We start from the raw sequence: 17,416 nt of genomic DNA on the forward strand, positions 1-17,416 counted from the left end.
GAGCCTCAGATTATCCCATTTTACCTCCTCTTGCCTCTCAAAGCAGCAGTCCCTGCTTTGGCTGTCCCTGGGGTCTCTGACTGACTTCTCCTTGCAGCTTCTGTTTGTTTATTTTACCAACCCCCCTTTCCACCCTGTTGTGTGCTGTTCCTTCCCCTGGGTGAGTTACTCAGAGGTCAAGTTTCCGTCTCTATAACAGTCCTGGGGACATCCTCCTTTGCAAAGGGCCACAGGTCAGTAGTGGGGATAGTTGACCTACAGTGAGTGGGCTCCAGTTAGCCTGGCAGCTCTTCTATTCCTTTGGATAGCAGGTGAGGTGTTCCTTCCAAAGAGGCCTGCAGCCAGCTACCTCAGGATCAGAAGGGGGTTTCCAGAAATCTTGTTGATCAGGCACAGATGTTAAATAACAGCCCACTGCCATTTGGAATCCAATAATGGAAATATTAAGGGGAAAATGGATTCCTTTCTGTTTTGTTGTTTTGCTGCTCTGAGCAGGAGGTCTAGCGAAGCCTTCCTGCAGCTGCTTGAGGCAGACTGAACTGGTGAAGGCTTCAAGGATGTGGCCATTCCCAGCCTGCTGTGATTGACACATCTGGTAGCTGTCTCCAAGGAGCTGCAAGCTTGTGTGAGATCCACTGTAATGGATCTGTGGAAGAATTGATCTCCTTTGTGCAAAACTAATGAAGTTTAATATTCAGTGGTTTGAGAGGCTATATGGGATCAATGTTCTGTACCTTGAGTACCTTTGTTTGAGAGAAGTGTGCCTAATCTTGACTGAAAAAAAAAATGTGTCTCTTTACAATAGTGAGTGTTTAATGGCAAGGCACCCTTTATCTTCTAGAGGATATAGGACAGAGACTAGAAAATAAGTAAATAACAAAGATGGCATCCCCTGTAGAAAATTGTACCTCAGTGTTTTGGCAGGCTGTCCCCAAATGCCTTTTTTAATATGGGGTAGAAGCCTCCTGCATGACATTACACTGATAAACTGTTTCAATTATGCAAAGTTAATTACCTCAGCCTTATTTAACTATACATTCTTTTATAGAAATTTAAAATGGAGATAATTGTTCATATCCAACTATAAAACTCAGCTCATTTTTTAAAGACAATATGCCTAAAACTATATCCAGAAATTGGGACATATTTATTTTAGAGAACTCTCTTGAGGAACAGGCTATGCGTGACTAAGCTCAGGAACTCCGAGTTTATAGTATATATGTATACATTAAAATCTGCTCTAATTATTTCCAGTTATTCTTACACTAAATACACAGCCAACACAATGCTGAAAAACAAACTACATGCTTGGAATATTAAAGGGTTTAAGAAAAGCAGTATGGCTCTGGACTCAAAAGAGTTGTGTCCTATTCCAGCTCTGTTACTGGCCTGCTGCATGGCCTTGGCAAGTCACTTCCCTATCAAGGACACATGAAATTAAAGATTGGGTAAATCAGGTGCTGGCAGAACAGCATGTAACTTGTAGGAAGGATACTTGTCATAATAAACAAGACCTTTTAATGGGGAACTATAAATGTTTGTACAGAGGCAGTGTTCGTAGGTGAAGTACAAGGCCAGCTAATTACTCTGTGTGATGGGTGTGACTCACCACTGCAGCACCTCCTGCTGGCTGTCTTGGGAATTAGCTCTGCACCCTCTTCTGGTGGTGTCTTGCCTGTCATCACCTCTGCTCCTGGACCCATGTCACCCCAAGGACCATGGCATCCTTTTCAGGGCACAGTTCTCTGGCTGTGTCACACTGGGTTCTCCCCCTTTCTGGGGAAACTGCAGTCAACTGTCCAGCCAATTCCTTCAGTGGCAGCCACAGCCAATTGTCTGGCTACTTCCTCAGTGGTGAGGAAGGGGCGGGACCTGGGCCCACCCACTACTCTGTGTCCCATCCCTGGAACCCTGTACATGGCAGCCACGTGCTGTATCCCCTCCAACATCTCTGTACCTTTCCCTGGGCCATTTCCCCATGGCTCCCAGCACCTTCTTTGCCCTTACCTCAGGACTTCAGCCTGCCTTAGCAGCTAGCCAGGAGCTCTCTCTAGCTTCCCTGGTTCCTGCTGGCAGCACTGCTGGCACTCCTTCCTCCTGCCAGGAGTCTGACCTTCTCTTCTCAAGCGCCACACAGCTACTGAACCCTGCTCTGCCCTGCAGCCCTTCTTATATGAGCCTGCCAGGCCATGATTGGTTACTCTTCTCATCCCCTTTCTAATTGGCTGCCTCTGGCGCAGCCTCCCTACAGCTGCTTTTAACTCCTTTTCTGCCAGTGAGGGGCAGTTGCCCCATCACACTTTGCATTAATACATGTCCCCATGTGAAGATGAAGGCTTCACAAATATAGTAAATATAGGTAAGAGTCATATTATATGTGCTGGAGATTTAGCTATCATTTAGACAATGCAATGAACAGACTCCCATTCAAATAAAGCAAAAGATTTGGAATGGAAAGATCTCTGGAGACATTTGCCTCTATTATAAGAGATACACATTTCACTACCACATGTCAAATATTGATTAAAAGTATTTAATTTCCTCCACGCATCTGTGGGTGTCTTTCAAAATGTAATTCAGCTACAGATAGGAAGTATCACGATTTCAGATCACACTTCAATACATATAGAGGTATCATGGTGTATCTCCTGTGCATGTGTAAGGGGACTGTTGCCCCCTTACTAACATTCAGTGGGGGTGTTTTGGTTGGCTAGCTCCCAGCACTAAAAGGGGAAGGGTCGAGGGCAAATCAGGAGCCTGAGACTGACAGTCCCCAGGATCCATGGGGAGAGGCCAATGCTCCAGATCAGCCTGATTGACAGGGCGGGCAGGCTAATCAGGGAGTCAGGAGGCCAGAGGGGGTCCCGTCCTCCGTGTGAACTGGAATGGCCTGAGTCAGACTGAGTGGGGCCGAGCTAAGGAGAGAGCAGGGGCCCAAGCTGAGCTGGAGAGCAGAACCGTGCCAGATCCAGAGCCAGAGACGCAGCCCAGGGAGAGCAGATCCTGTGCTGGGAGCAGAGCTGCAGCCGCAGAGCCAGAGACGCAGCCCAGGGAGAGCAGATCCTGTGCTGGGAGCAGAGGTGCAGCCGCAGAGCCAGAGACGCAGCCCGGGGAGAGCAGATCCTGTGCTGGGAGCAGAGCTGCAGCTGCAGAGCCAGGTGTGGTGAGCAAGTGGGGCCAGCCAAGGGGGAACCTGGGCAAAGGGCCCAGCACAGAAAGACACCCCCAGACAAGGGCCCTTGCAGGCCAGACCGGGAGGGGGACCTTAACCCTACGGGGGGCTGACGCTGGGAAGAAGGGTCCCACCACTCAAAGCCCGGAGGTGTGTGGCCACCACCATTGCAAGTGTCCAACCCGCAGCGTCTCTGCAGCACGGCCTGGGCCTGAGAAGGAGGCCTGGGACCTACAAGAAGCAGACTGTGACCTGCCCTGACATTCCAGAGACACTGGTTGTGATGTTCCCTGCCACAGAGCAGGGTGATGTGTTTTCCTTTAACCTTTCCCATTTTTCCTTGTTCTTTTCTTTAGATTAATTGTTAATTAAACAACTTGTATTTGCTTTAAATTGTATGGAATAATCAGTGGGTCAGGGAGGTGCCCAGTGTAAAGAGAGTACCCCGGAGTGGGGACACCCTAGCCCCTGTCCTAGGTGACCACAGCAGGGTTGGGGGTCGAGCCCCCCAGGAATCCTGGGCCCAGCCTTGTTGGGGTTACGAGGACTCAGCCAGACAGGAGAGTGGAAGGGGAGCCCTCAAGGGCAGGAAGGCCTCTGGGTAAAGGAAGTGGGAGCGGGGACTCAGATCCTTTCGCTTGCCCACCTCACCGGGGTAGTGCAGAAGTCAGGAAATTTCCCCACAATAGCGGGACCATTCCCCCGCTTACATAATTGGCGTCACGAACAGGATCCTATCCACAGGGTCCATCCCATTGGTTTTCTGGTTAAGTTCTAGTAGCATGGTCCGGGCCTAGTTGAGCACCCTACCATGGCTGGAATTGAAGAACTACGAACCCAGTTTGCTGAACTTCAGCGCAGATTATCAGACCAAGCGGAGGCATTACAGCAAGCTAGAACTGAACAGAGAGAAGCCTTATCGCTGGCCAAGGCAGTAATAGAGCAACAGACAGCAGAAGCTAAGAAACCCCCTACTATTTATGTCCCACGGGAGCGGAAGGTCACGGAGTTTGGTGGCTTCCCGACTAGACCAGGAGACATTACAGTAGAGGAGTGGGTCAAGTCTGTGAAGGCGGCTCTGCGTGTGCTAAGAGTACCTGAAGAAGATCATGTGGACTTCATAGAGGAGCACCTCAAGGGCCAGGCCAAGGCCACAGTAAAGTTCATGGCAGTGGCAGACAAAAAAAATGTGGAAAAGATATTTGAACTCCTCCTAGAAGTGTATGGGGACAAGGTACCTATTGGAACCCGACTAAAGGAGTTCTTTGAGAGAAAGCAGGAGCCCGGTGAAACTATCCGGGCATATGCATATGACCTCCAGGAGAAAATGAGCAGAGTGGAGCGGCGAGACCCTCAGCGAGTTCCAGACCCAGATACGGTTCTGAAAGAGCAGTTAGTGCTGGGGCTCCAGGATGATTCCCTCCGCCGTGAAATGAAAAGGAGGTTTAAGGAAGAGCCCAGTAAGAAGTTCCATGAACTCATGCAGGCTGCTATTATGTGGTCAGAAGAAGAGGAAGTTCCTGTGGCAGAGACAGCAAAGACTAACCCCCGTACACGAAGTGGCGGCCTTGTGAATGCAGCTGCTGGGGAAAAGGCCCTGCCCCAAACACAGCTAACATTGGAAAGCTTGAGTGAAGCTGTCCAAAAACTGGCGGTCCAGCAGGGGGAGATGCTGAAAGTGATGACTGAGGTGATGAAAGGAAAACCTCCCACTAATATGCCAAGATATCCAAGGGCCCCAGGATCCCGAAGATCTCCACTGAAGGACGAGCTGGGAAGATACATTTGTTATACTTGCGAAAGGCCAGGACATACTAGCCGAGATTGTACACTGAGAAGGAGACTGGAGTCCCAGGCGCCTGAAATTCAAAAGGCACCGGGAGCAAGCAGCCAACCATCAGAAGGCCAAGTGGGGACTGAAGGGTTTCTACGGCTGTCCCTAGGAAAAGGGCAGTGTGTCAGCAGCAAGGAAAAGGACCCTGATGATGTTAGTGTATTCAACGACTTCTGTGGCCGAGCTTTCGGGGACTGCTTGACAGTGGATATAACCATAGCAGGGGTGAGAACCCGCTGTTTGATAGACACTGGCTCAGAAGTCACCACTATTTCTGAATCATATTTCCGAAACTACTTAAAAGAGAGAGATCTGACCATGCATAATACCCGATTTGTACAGCTAACGGCAGCTAATGGACTTGCCATCCCTGTGGTGGGGTGTCTTGAAGCTGATGTAGGGTACATGGGTCGAACAATCCCTGGGAAATGCATTTTTATCCTAAAGGACACAGCTTCAGGAAAGACTTTAATGGAGAACAGAGTACCGGGAATTCTCGGGATGAATATTATAAGAGAGCTGAAAGAATTACTGTTGGTAGGAGAAGGAACCCTGGAAATGAACCGTCACGGGCAGCCTAGGAAGGACGCTACACTGAAGCGGGTACTAGCCCAAGTGGAGAGACATGGACGTTTCCCGGGTCCAACGGGACAAATTGGCTATGTTAAGGTGGCAGGGAGACAGAAGGTGGTTATACCTCCCTGGAGTGAGAAGATTATTGATGGGCGCTGCCGGGTGCCAAGCGACTTTGACGGATACAGAGTGCTTGTCGAGCCAACACCTGGGGCCAGTCTCCCTAATGGGCTCCTGGTTGCAAATGTACTTGCTAATGCCAGCAAAGGAAAAGTGCCAGTCAGGCTGTTAAACTCAAGTAAGAAGGCCATAAAATTGTACCCCCGAACCAGAGTGGCAGAGGTACACCGTCCTGAAGGAGTGGTGCCCCCATTGGGGGTGGCCTTGGAAGAAAATGGGGATGAGCTGCGGGTGATAGAAGTAAAAAAAGGCACACAGGTTACCACATCGCAAGCGGCACCTGATGGAGAGCTACCCATTCCAGTCCAAGTGGACCTCCAACAGCTAACCCCTACACAGGTTGGCCGTTTGCGGGCGCTACTGGAGAAACATCAAGAGGTCTTTTCCAGGGATGAGCGGGACTTTGGTTACACCACCACAGTGACACACCAAATAGCCACTGGAGATGCTGTCCCGATAAAACAGAGACACCGGCGGATCTCACCACGAGTGTTCCAGGAGGTAAAAAAACACATTCTGGACCTAGTGACTCAAGGTGTCCTTAAAGAAAGCCACAGTCCGTGGGCATCACCCGCAGTGATTGTAATAAAAAAAGATGGTGGGGTGCGATTTTGCTGTGACTACAGGAAACTGAATGAGGTAACGCACAAGGATGCCTACCCGCTACCCCGGGTGGAAGAGTCACTGGATGCATTAGGAAGTGCAAGAGTGTTTTCAACCCTCGATTTAACTTCTGGTTATTTCCAGGTTGCAGTGGAAGAACGAGACCGGGAAAAGACAGCAGTGACGACTCCGTTTGGGCTGTTTGAATGGACACGTATGCCATTCGGCTTGTGTAATGCACCTGCTACGTTCCAGAGACTAATGGAGGGGGTGTTAGGAGACTATATCTTAGACACTTTGCTGATATACCTGGACGATGTTATTGTGTTTTCCAAGGATTTTGAGAGTCATATGGAAAAATTGGACTTGGTTTTCACACGATTGAAGGAACATGGATTGAAGCTGAAGCCAAGTAAGTGCTGCCTCCTACGTGAAAAAGTCAAATTCTTGGGCCATGTGATTTCAAAGGATGGAATCCAGGTAGATGAAGAGAAGACCAGGGCGCTGGAAAATTGGCCGGTCCCCAAGAATGCCAAGCAAGTGCGGCAGGCTCTAGGTTTCATGAGCTATTACAGACGATTTGTTCCAAAGTTTGCACACATTGCTGCACCACTATATGGACTAGTGGGCCAGCCTGCCCAAAGGAAGGGAAGGGATCAATGTTTTGTGTGGGATGATGCCTGTCAGACAGCTTTTGACAAATTAAGACATCGGCTGATGTCACCACCTGTGCTTGCATATCCTGACTTTAGCCTGCCATTTATAGTGACAACAGACGGGAGCCTGCACGGCCTAGGTGCGGTGCTCAGCCAGAAGCAAGAGGGGGCCGAGCGTGTGATCGCATATGCGAGCCGAGGGCTGAGGAGGTCAGAAAGAAATGACAAAAATTACAGTGCTTTTAAACTAGAACTGTTGGCCTTGAAGTGGGCTATCACTGAAAAATTTAAGGATTATTTAGTGTACTCTAAATTCACGGTAATCTCAGACCACAATCCACTCCGATACCTGGCAACGGCTAACTTAGGTGCAATTGAACACCGCTGGGTGGCCCAACTCGCTGAGTTCACTTTTGAAGTACAGTATAAACCTGGAAGGCAGAACATCAATGCTGACACCCTGTCTAGATTGCCTCTGGAGGAGGAGTCAGAAGAGGGCGAGGATCTGGAGAAAGACTTCCTAGTCATTCCTGCAGATGTTGTGCGTACGTGTTTGTGGCTAGAGAATCCAAAGCCCGAGGACGAAGTGACGGTAAAGGATGCAGTACAAAACCTGGTAAGAGGAGAGAGGGGTACTCATGGGAGGAAATTCAAACTCTGCAACGAGAAGGTGATGTTGGACCTGTCTTAGTGGCAGTCATGAGCCAAACGAGGCCAGACCGGAGATTTGGGGCCAGATACCCCGAGTCTAAGAAGCTAGCCAGACAGTGGGAAAGACTTAGATTACATCGTGGAGTGCTGTTCCGGGTAACATATCATCCCCGAGATGGTGAAGAAGTGTGGCAGTTAGTGGTGCCTGTGTCACTCCGCCGTCAAGTTTATGAAGCCAGGCATGATCATGGGGGGCATTTTGGAGACAGGAGCACTCTGGAGGTAATGAGGAGAAACTATTACTGGCCCACGATGGGTAGCGACGTGCAAGTGTGGATCCGTCAGTGCAAACGGTGTGCCTTAGCCAAGGATGTGTTTCCTCCCAACCGAGCCCCTTTGACCTGTACTAATGTGACTGCCCCAATGGAGGTCCTAGCGATGGATTACACACGGCTAGAGAGATCTTCAGAGGGGTATGAGAACATACTGGTTCTCACGGACATGTTCACCCGATTCACTGTTGCAGTTCCAACTAGAAACCAGACAGCGCGGACAACGGCGGAAGCCCTCATAAAACACTGGTTTGTGTACTATGGTTGTCCGGCACGGTTACACTCGGATCAGGGGAGGAATTTTGAATCAGAGGTGATATCTGAATTGTGTAAATTGTATGGCATAGCCAAAAGCCGAACAACACCCTATCACCCGCAAGGAAATGCTCAGTGCGAGAGATTTAACCGGACAATGCATGACATGCTAAGAACGCTCCCGCCAGAAAAGAAGCGAGCCTGGCAGGAACATCTTCCTGAGCTGGTGTTGGCCTATAACAGCCATGTCCATTCGTCGACAGGTTACGCTCCTTTTTATCTCATGTTTGGGAGGGATCCCAGGTTGCCATTGGATATTCTGGACAGAGAGGGCCCTGAGGAGGATGAGGTGACCAATTTGGATGACTGGGTCAAAGGTCACCATGACAGGCTGAAGATAGCCTGTGACGTTGCTCTCAATACAACTAAAGACACAGCCCGGAGTAGGAAAAGGACTTATGATCGCAAGTCCAGTGGGGCTCTCATCAGGCCTGGTGACCGTGTACTAGTTCGTAACCATAGACACCGGGGGCGTAATAAAATACAGGACAAATGGGAGTCAAATCCCCACATTGTAGTCGCTCACAACAATCCTGAGCTACCAGTTTACACCATCCGGCCTGAACGAGGAGGTCCTGAGAGAGTAGTACATAGGGACCAGTTGAAACATTGCACTCTTAGTCCAGACAGGGACCATAGGAGGCGTAGATCAGTACACCCCGAGGAGGCTGAAACCAATTGGGAAATGGTTCTAGTCCCACAAACCGAATATAGAGAGGGACCGAGTGGGGCAAACCCAAACCCTAACGAGAATGGCCAGATCCTTCAAACTGACCCAGTATTACCCGAGGATAGGGAAATAGAAAATATGGGTAACGAACCACCAGTCTTAAGAAGGTCCCAGAGGGCTAATAAGGGTGTACTTCCTGTTAGACTTAGAGATAATTATGTTATTGGTTCTATGTAGTGTTTTAATGAATATTGTTATGTATGGTATTAAGAAGTAGATGTGGAATGTTAAATATGTTAAATGTTCTTTTGATAATTGTTAATGGGTTGTTGATATACAATGACATGGGTTATGTTGTTACCATGGGGCCCGGATGTACCGGTGTGAATATTGTGGATGTGGCAGTATTTTAGCAAGGGGGAATGTAAGGGGACTGTTGCCCCCTTACTAACATTCAGTGGGGGTGTTTTGGTTGGCTAGCTCCCAGCACTAAAAGGGGAAGGGTCGAGGGCAAATCAGGAGCCTGAGACTGACAGTCCCCAGGAACCATGGGGAGAGGCCAATGCTCCAGATCAGCCTGATTGACAGGGCGGGCAGGCTAATCAGGGAGTCAGGAGGCCAGAGGGGGTCCCGTCCTCCGTGTGAACTGGAATGGCCTGAGTCAGACTGAGTGGGGCCGAGCTAAGGAGAGAGCAGGGGCCCAAGCTGAGCTGGAGAGCAGAACCGTGCCAGATCCAGAGCCAGAGACGCAGCCCAGGGAGAGCAGATCCTGTGCTGGGAGCAGAGCTGCAGCCGCAGAGCCAGAGACGCAGCCCAGGGAGAGCAGATCCTGTGCTGGGAGCAGAGGTGCAGCCGCAGAGCCAGAGACGCAGCCCGGGGAGAGCAGATCCTGTGCTGGGAGCAGAGCTGCAGCTGCAGAGCCAGGTGTGGTGAGCAAGTGGGGCCAGCCAAGGGGGAACCTGGGCAAAGGGCCCAGCACAGAAAGACACCCCCAGACAAGGGCCCTTGCAGGCCAGACCGGGAGGGGGACCTTAACCCTACGGGGGGCTGACGCTGGGAAGAAGGGTCCCACCACTCAAAGCCCGGAGGTGTGTGGCCACCACCATTGCAAGTGTCCAACCCGCAGCGTCTCTGCAGCACGGCCTGGGCCTGAGAAGGAGGCCTGGGACCTACAAGAAGCAGACTGTGACCTGCCCTGACATTCCAGAGACACTGGTTGTGATGTTCCCTGCCACAGAGCAGGGTGATGTGTTTTCCTTTAACCTTTCCCATTTTTCCTTGTTCTTTTCTTTAGATTAATTGTTAATTAAACAACTTGTATTTGCTTTAAATTGTATGGAATAATCAGTGGGTCAGGGAGGTGCCCAGTGTAAAGAGAGTACCCCGGAGTGGGGACACCCTAGCCCCTGTCCTAGGTGACCACAGCAGGGTTGGGGGTCGAGCCCCCCAGGAATCCTGGGCCCAGCCTTGTTGGGGTTACGAGGACTCAGCCAGACAGGAGAGTGGAAGGGGAGCCCTCAAGGGCAGGAAGGCCTCTGGGTAAAGGAAGTGGGAGCGGGGACTCAGATCCTTTCGCTTGCCCACCTCACCGGGGTAGTGCAGAAGTCAGGAAATTTCCCCACAATAGCGGGACCATTCCCCCGCTTACACATGCAACACATGCATTGCATGCCTGAAAATTCACAGAAAATGTTTTTTTCTACAAAAATAAGAAAGCCCTGCATGTAATGAATCTGTTCACATAAGATGTCTTCTTGTTTTGCTGGCAAAGCATGCAATGCTCCAAGTTGTATCACATTGCCTAGGCAACATGACTCTGCAGGCAGCTGATTTCCTGACTGACTGTGCATTGGAAAAAGTAGCTAAGGCATACAAATGAAGAACTGAATCATCTGTGATAGAACAGAGCTAACGGCATGACCTCTTCATCAGGATGGAATGTTTAGTGCAAATATGGTCACTAAATCATTTAGTGCAAGAAACTATTCAACAACAAAAAATAAGAAATAAAAGGACAAAACCAAAATTGGAATTAGAGAGTACTGCTTACTGAAAAGCAGGAAAAGAGTTGAAATGGTATTTCAGTGAAGCACTGTGGTGTACCAACGTGAATGGAACTGCGGGTGTGCAGAAACAAGCCAGCTATACTGTTGGCCCTGTCTACTTTTTATTAAATGAAAAGAAGATGTGGAATAAGGCAAGATACAGTGACCTAAATAACCTGTACAATGCCTGCAGACATCCTGAAACTAGCTGGCAAAACCTAGCAACCTGTATACAGTTATGAACATCTGGACAAGCTCCCACTGATCTTCAGTTAGATGAGCAATGCAGAATTGCTGTGAGGCAACACAATGAAAAAAATTGTCAGAATCGGGCTATTTTGCAAAGATTCATTCTTGTTGTATGTCATCTTGGAGAACAAGAGCTGGGCATAACTCCCTGAATCAGGGCAATTATGGAGAAACCTTAGAATTAGTGAGTTCAATGCTTTATTTAAGCAGCATTTGTAAATTTCTAATGCTTTTTCTGCAACATTGAACAGAATTCAGAATGACCTCGTTGAAGCAGTAAGAAATGCCCAACTTAATGCCATTGCCAAATAAATTGAGAAAGTACCATTTGTTGCTATTTTACTTGATAAAACTTCAGCTATTGCCAATAAGTCTTAGCTTTCGACTGTACTGCATTATGTGACCAAGAATGGCGATGCTACAGAATGCTTTGTTGGTTTTACTGAAGTTAGTAACAGTTTAACTACAGCTGACCTTTGCCAGAAGATCAGCTGTAATGATGTGCCAGAAGTTTAAATCTGGTGATAAATTAGTAGCTCAGACATATGATGGTACAGCAATAATGTCAGGTGATGTAAGTAGGCTTCAGAAATGTGTTTGTGAAAAGTTCCTTGTGCAATTTTTGTTCATCGCTGTGCTCATGTTTTAAATCTTATCCTCAGTTTTGCAGCAAACAGTATCAGAGAATGTAAGATTTTCTTCAAAAATTTAGAAGAAATATCTGCATTTCTATACACAAATGCAAGAAGCCTGGGAAACAAGCAGGGAGAACTGGAAATCCTGGCACAGTCAGGGAACTATGATGTGATTGGAATAACAGAGACTTGGTGGGATAACTCACATGACTGGAGTACTGTCATGGATGGATATAAACTGTTCAGGAAGGACAGGCAGGGCAGAAAAGGTGGGGGAGTTGCGTTGTATGTAAGAGAGGAGTATGACTGCTCAGAGCGCCGGTATGAAACTGCAGAAAAACCTGAGAGTCTCTGGATAAAGTTGAGAAGTGTGAGCAACAAGGGTCATGTCGTGGTTGGAGTCTGCTATAGACCACCAGACCAGGGGGATGAGGTGGACGAGGCTTTCTTCTGGCAACTAGCAGAAGTTGCTAGATCGCAGGCCCTGGTTCTCATGGGAGACTTTAATCACCCTGATATCTGCTGGGAGAGCAATACAGCGGTGCACAGGCAATCCAGGAAATTTTTGGATAGTGTAGGGGACAATTTCCTGGTGCAAGTGCTGGAGGAACCAACTAGGGGCAAAGCTTTTCTTGACCTGCTGCTCACAAACAGAGAAGAACTAGTAGGGGAAGCAAAAGTGGATGGGAACCTGGGAGGCAGTGACCATGAGATGGTCAAGTTCAGGATCCTGACACAAGGAAGAAAGGAGAGCAGCAGAATACGGACCCTGGACTTCAGAAAAGCAGACTTTGACTCCCTCAGGGAACAGATGGGCAGGATCCCCTGGGAGAATAACATGAAGGGCAAAGGGGTCCAGGAGAGCTGGCTGTATTTTAAAGAATCCTTATTGAGGTTGCAGGAACAAACCATCCCGATGTGTAGAAAGAATAGTAAATATGGCAGGCGACCAGCTTGGCTAAACAGTGAAATCCTTGCTGATCTTAAACGCAAAAAAGAAGCTTACAAGAAGTGGAAGATTGGACAAATGACCAGGGAGGAGTATAAAAATATTGCTCAGGCGTGCAGGAGTGAAATCAGGAAGGCCAAATCACACTTGGAGTTGCAGTTAGCAAGAGATGTTAAGAGTAACAAGAAGGGTTTCTTCAGGTATGTTAGCAACAAGAAGAAAATCAAGTAAAGTGTGGGCCCCTTACTGAATGAGGGAGGCAACCTAGTGACCGAGGATGTGGAAAAAGCTAATGTACTCAATGATTTTTTGCCTCTGTCTTCACGAACAAGGTCAGCTCCCAGACTGCTGCACTGGGCAGTACAGCATGGGGAGAAGGTGACCAACCCTCTGTGGAGAAAGAAGTGGTTCGGGACTATTTAGAAAAACTGGACGTGCACAAGTCCATGGAGCCGGATGCGCTGCATCCGAGGGTGCTAAAGGAGTTGGCGGGTGAGATTGCAGAGCCATTAGCCATTATTTTTGAAAACTCATGGCGATCGGGGGAGGTCCCAGATGACTGGAAAAAGGCTAATGTAGTGCCCATCTTTAAAAAAGGGAAGAAGGAGGATCCGGGGAACTACAGGCCAGTCAGCCTCACCTCAGTCCCTGGAAAAATCATGGAGCAGGTCCTCAAGGAATCAATTATGAAACATTTAGAGGAGAGGAAAGTGATCAGGAACAGTCAGCATGGATTCACGAAGGGGAAGTCGTGCCTGACTAACCTAATTGCCTTCTATGATGAGATAACTGGCTCTGTGGATGAGGGGAAAGCAGTGGATGTGTTATTCCTTGACTTTAGCAAAGCTTTTGATACGGTCTCCCACGGTATTCTTGCCGCCAAGTTAAAGAAGTATGGGCTGGATGAATGGACTGTAAGGTAGATAGAAAGCTGGCTAGATCGTCGGGCTCAACGGGTAGTGATCAATGGCTCCATGTCTAGTTGGCAGCCGGTTTCAAGCGGAGTGCCCCAAGGGTCGGTCCTGGGGCCGGTTTTGTTTAATATCTTTATTAATGATCTGGAGGATGGTGTGGACTGCACTCTCAGCAAGTTTGCAGATGACACTAAACTAGGAGGCATGGTAGATACACTAGAGGGTAGGGATCGGATACAGAGGGACCTAGACAAATTAGAAGATTGGGCCGAAAAAAACCTGATGAGGTTCAACAAGGACAAGTGCAGAGTCCTGCACTTAGGACGGAAGAATCCCATGCACTGCTACAGACTAGGGACCGAATGGCTAGGTAGCAGTTCTGCAGAAAAGGACCTAGGGGTCACAGTGGACGAGAAGCTGGATATGAGTCAACAGTGTGCTCTTGTTGCCAAGAAGGCTAACGGCATTTTGGGCTGTATAAGTAGGGGCATTGCCAGCAGATCGAGGGACGTGATCGTTCCCCTTTATTCGACATTGGTGAGGCCTCATCTGGAATACTGTGTCCAGTTTTGGGCCCCACACTACAAGAAGGATGTGGAAAAATTGGAAAGAGTCCAGCGGAGGGCAACAAAAATGATTAGGGGTCTGGAGCACATGACTTATGAAGAGAGGCTGAGGGAACTGGGATTGTTTAGTCTCCAGAAGAGAAGAATGAGGGGGGATTTGATAGCAGCCTTCAACTACCTGAAGGGGGGTTCCAAAGAGGATGGAGCTCGGCTGTTCTCAGTGGTGGCAGACGACAGAACAAGGAGCAATGGTCTCAAGTTGCAGTGGGGGAGGTCCAGGTTGGATATCAGGAAAAACTATTTCACTAGGAGGGTGGTGAAACACTGGAATGCATTACCTAGGGAGGTGGTGGAGTCTCCTTCCTTGGAGGTTTTTAAGGCCCGGCTTGACAAAGCCCTGGCTGGGATGATTTAGTTGGGAATTGGTCCTGCTTTGAGCAGGGGGTTGGACTAGATGACCTCTTGAGGTCCCTTCCAACTCTGATATTCTATGATTCTATGATTCTATGATTCTCTCTCTATCTCCAAGTGGGCCTAACTTCTTCAAAACATAGTTGTACAGAGACTGCCTTCTGTTTGCACCACAAAGTGGAATTTTCATTCAAGTCTTCTACAAATTGTTAAGCAGAACAGAAAAGCTCTGATCAAACTTTTCAAGTGTTGCACAAAATCCAGCAGACTGGAATGCTGTCTTTTTTCTCAGCCAAGGGTTTTCTGCCCATGCTTGATGATTTTCAGTTTTTGTTTCTTCTTTGCCTCTGCAACAAAATCCTTGAAGTGACAGAAGTGGTGTTTGACATTCTTGAAAGCAGGATGTATGACACTGGGTTTTGTATTCAGCAGATATTGAGACATTAGAGAAAATTTACCAAAAGCGACAAACTTTTGATGAGTTTTGAAAAGAGGTGTCAGAGCTAGGTACATATGAATCTTGGGAAAAAGAGCAAAGGAAGGCCAAGCAACACATAACGTGTCTCTTCTTTGAGTTTAGTGACAATATCAGTGAATAGCTATCAGTATGATTTGGGAGTGGAGAAAAACTTAAATTTGTCCATATGCTGAATCCAAAAAGATTCAAGGAGCTCCAGACATATTTTCATGTTGATGTTCTTGAATCTCTGATAGGATCTTATCTGAATATGTTTTTACATTAGCTGGTTGCGTCCCAAACGGTGTGAGCTCTGTACAGCTCAGAACAGCTGCAAGGGAAAGGTTCATTTGAACAGTATGAAACTATTTATATGCTGGATTTACATACTTGCTTCTCTAAGGTCAACAAGTTGGCTGCGTTAATTCTGACTATTTCTACTCTTCAGCCACAGTGGCAAGGTCTTTTTCAACTTTAACGTGCATTAAGACATTCACATGAAACGCCCAGGGAGCTGAACACCTGTCCAACTTGGCTTTACCTAATATCAAAAAGGAACTGATTAGGTATCTGCTTAGCTTATCAGATTTCTATGACTTGGTCACCGAGGAGTTTCTCAAAGAAGATAGAAGGATGGATTTTCAATTTCAGTAGAAAGATTAGGTAATCACATATTTGTATATTCTCAGCTATCACTACATTTGACTATTAGTATTTGCCAAAATGAATGCATTAAGTTTATTAATTGCTATGTGTGTATTAGAAAAACATCTTTTTATCTCTCAGCTAAAAAGTTTTTGCATGACTTACTAAAAAAAATATCATGGCACACCATTGGAAGGTATAGACAGGAATTCAGGTCTTCAAACTAGCCAATGGAGATTTAATAATGTGCTTTGCCATCATAAAAGCATGTAACTATTAAAAAGGAAACAGTAAGTGTATATTTATAAACTAAATACAGAGATTCAATCCCCCCAGTCAGTGCTTTGGAAGACAATGAAACTAGTGCTTCAGGGATATGTAGTTTCCTATTCAGCTTAGCATGAGAAAAAGAAAAGATCAAAACAAACTGATTTAGATATTTTGTACACACAGAGAAACAGAAAATGTTATTTTTTTAAAAATTAAGCAAAATATTTTGAGTGGGGAAATAAACTGGGGGAAATGTTGGCTACATTTATTTAAAGAGATCAAAATCTACAACATATATTAAAAGCTTAACGATATCCATGACAGTCAATTAATTATGAAATATATAGACATAGAAGAAAAATTCCAAGTATATTATGAAGAACCTATTTTACTTTACTATTTTATTTTACTAGTGAAAATAGATTAAAGTGACCCACAAGCTGATTAGACAATCACCCAAATTACCTAAAGTTACTAAATAAATTAGGGTTTTTAAGGAAATTCTATTAGAAAGGTATAGAACATGAAATAGAAAAGTTATTAAATAACGAAGGAAGGAAAGGCCCCTTAACCAGATGGCCTGACCAAGAAGTTATGTAGGATCTCCAAGAAAGGAACTCATTTATTAAATATAATTTTTTTTATTACCTCTTTTCTTAAAATGAATGTAAAATGATAAGTACACCAAATCTAAAGAAATATTCACAACTATGTTTTTTATCAATAGCAGTTGTCACAGGGAGATTAACTACTTTAAAGGAAATGAACCACTGTGACAGAGTAGGGCCTCCCAGCTGGGCTTGATGAGGGACACCTGATACTAATGAAAGGAAGGAAAAGAAGCTACTGGGTGGGGGGGAATGGAGAAGGGAAAATCTCTCTGCAGGCCCTGGCTCTGGGAGCAGAGAGGCACAGGCAGGAGCACAGGATGGGCTGGAGAAGAAGACTGTAGACTCCTGAATGGGACCCTGGGTCTAGGGATGAAATGTGAATGGAAGTGACTTGATATAATTGGGAGAAGGCCCAACTATAAATGAGAGAACCAGCCTGTAAACCAAGGGAGTCTTAGCAGATTGATTATGGCTAAGGCTAAGATTTTGTCATGGTTATTTTTAGTAAAAGTCACAGACAGGCCACAGGCAATAAACAAAAATTCACAGAAGCCATGACCAGTCTATGACTTTTGCTGCTGCGGCTCCATTGTTTCCCTTGCCACCATGGTGACTGGGAGCTGTCGGGTTTCCCCACCTCCCCTCTGCAAGGCTGTCCCCAGTTGCTGGAACCGTGAG

General features: G+C 47.1%; 2 protein-coding genes across 19 annotated transcripts in view; one reads left to right on the forward strand and one right to left on the reverse strand.

Moving 5' to 3' along the window:
- Window positions 1-17,416, reverse strand: part of ZNF518B (zinc finger protein 518B) — a 429,620-nt gene that overhangs the window by 328,214 nt on the left and 83,990 nt on the right. The gene's annotated exons all lie outside the window — the stretch shown is intronic.
- Window positions 2,680-7,709, forward strand: LOC135984076 (uncharacterized). The gene has a single exon (XM_065598518.1). The coding sequence runs from the start codon at window positions 3,984-3,986 to the stop codon at window positions 7,707-7,709; it is 3,726 nt and encodes a 1,241-aa protein (XP_065454590.1). The 5' UTR covers window positions 2,680-3,983.

Source organism: Chrysemys picta, chromosome 5, assembly GCF_011386835.1.
Source record: "Chrysemys picta bellii isolate R12L10 chromosome 5, ASM1138683v2, whole genome shotgun sequence".
Taxonomy (NCBI): Eukaryota; Metazoa; Chordata; order Testudines; family Emydidae; genus Chrysemys; species Chrysemys picta.

Excerpts from the sequence above, each read along its gene's own strand:
- LOC135984076 (XM_065598518.1), top strand. The coding sequence starts at position 3,984 with ATGGCTGGAATTGAAGAACTACGAACCCAGTTTGCTGAACTTCAGCGC.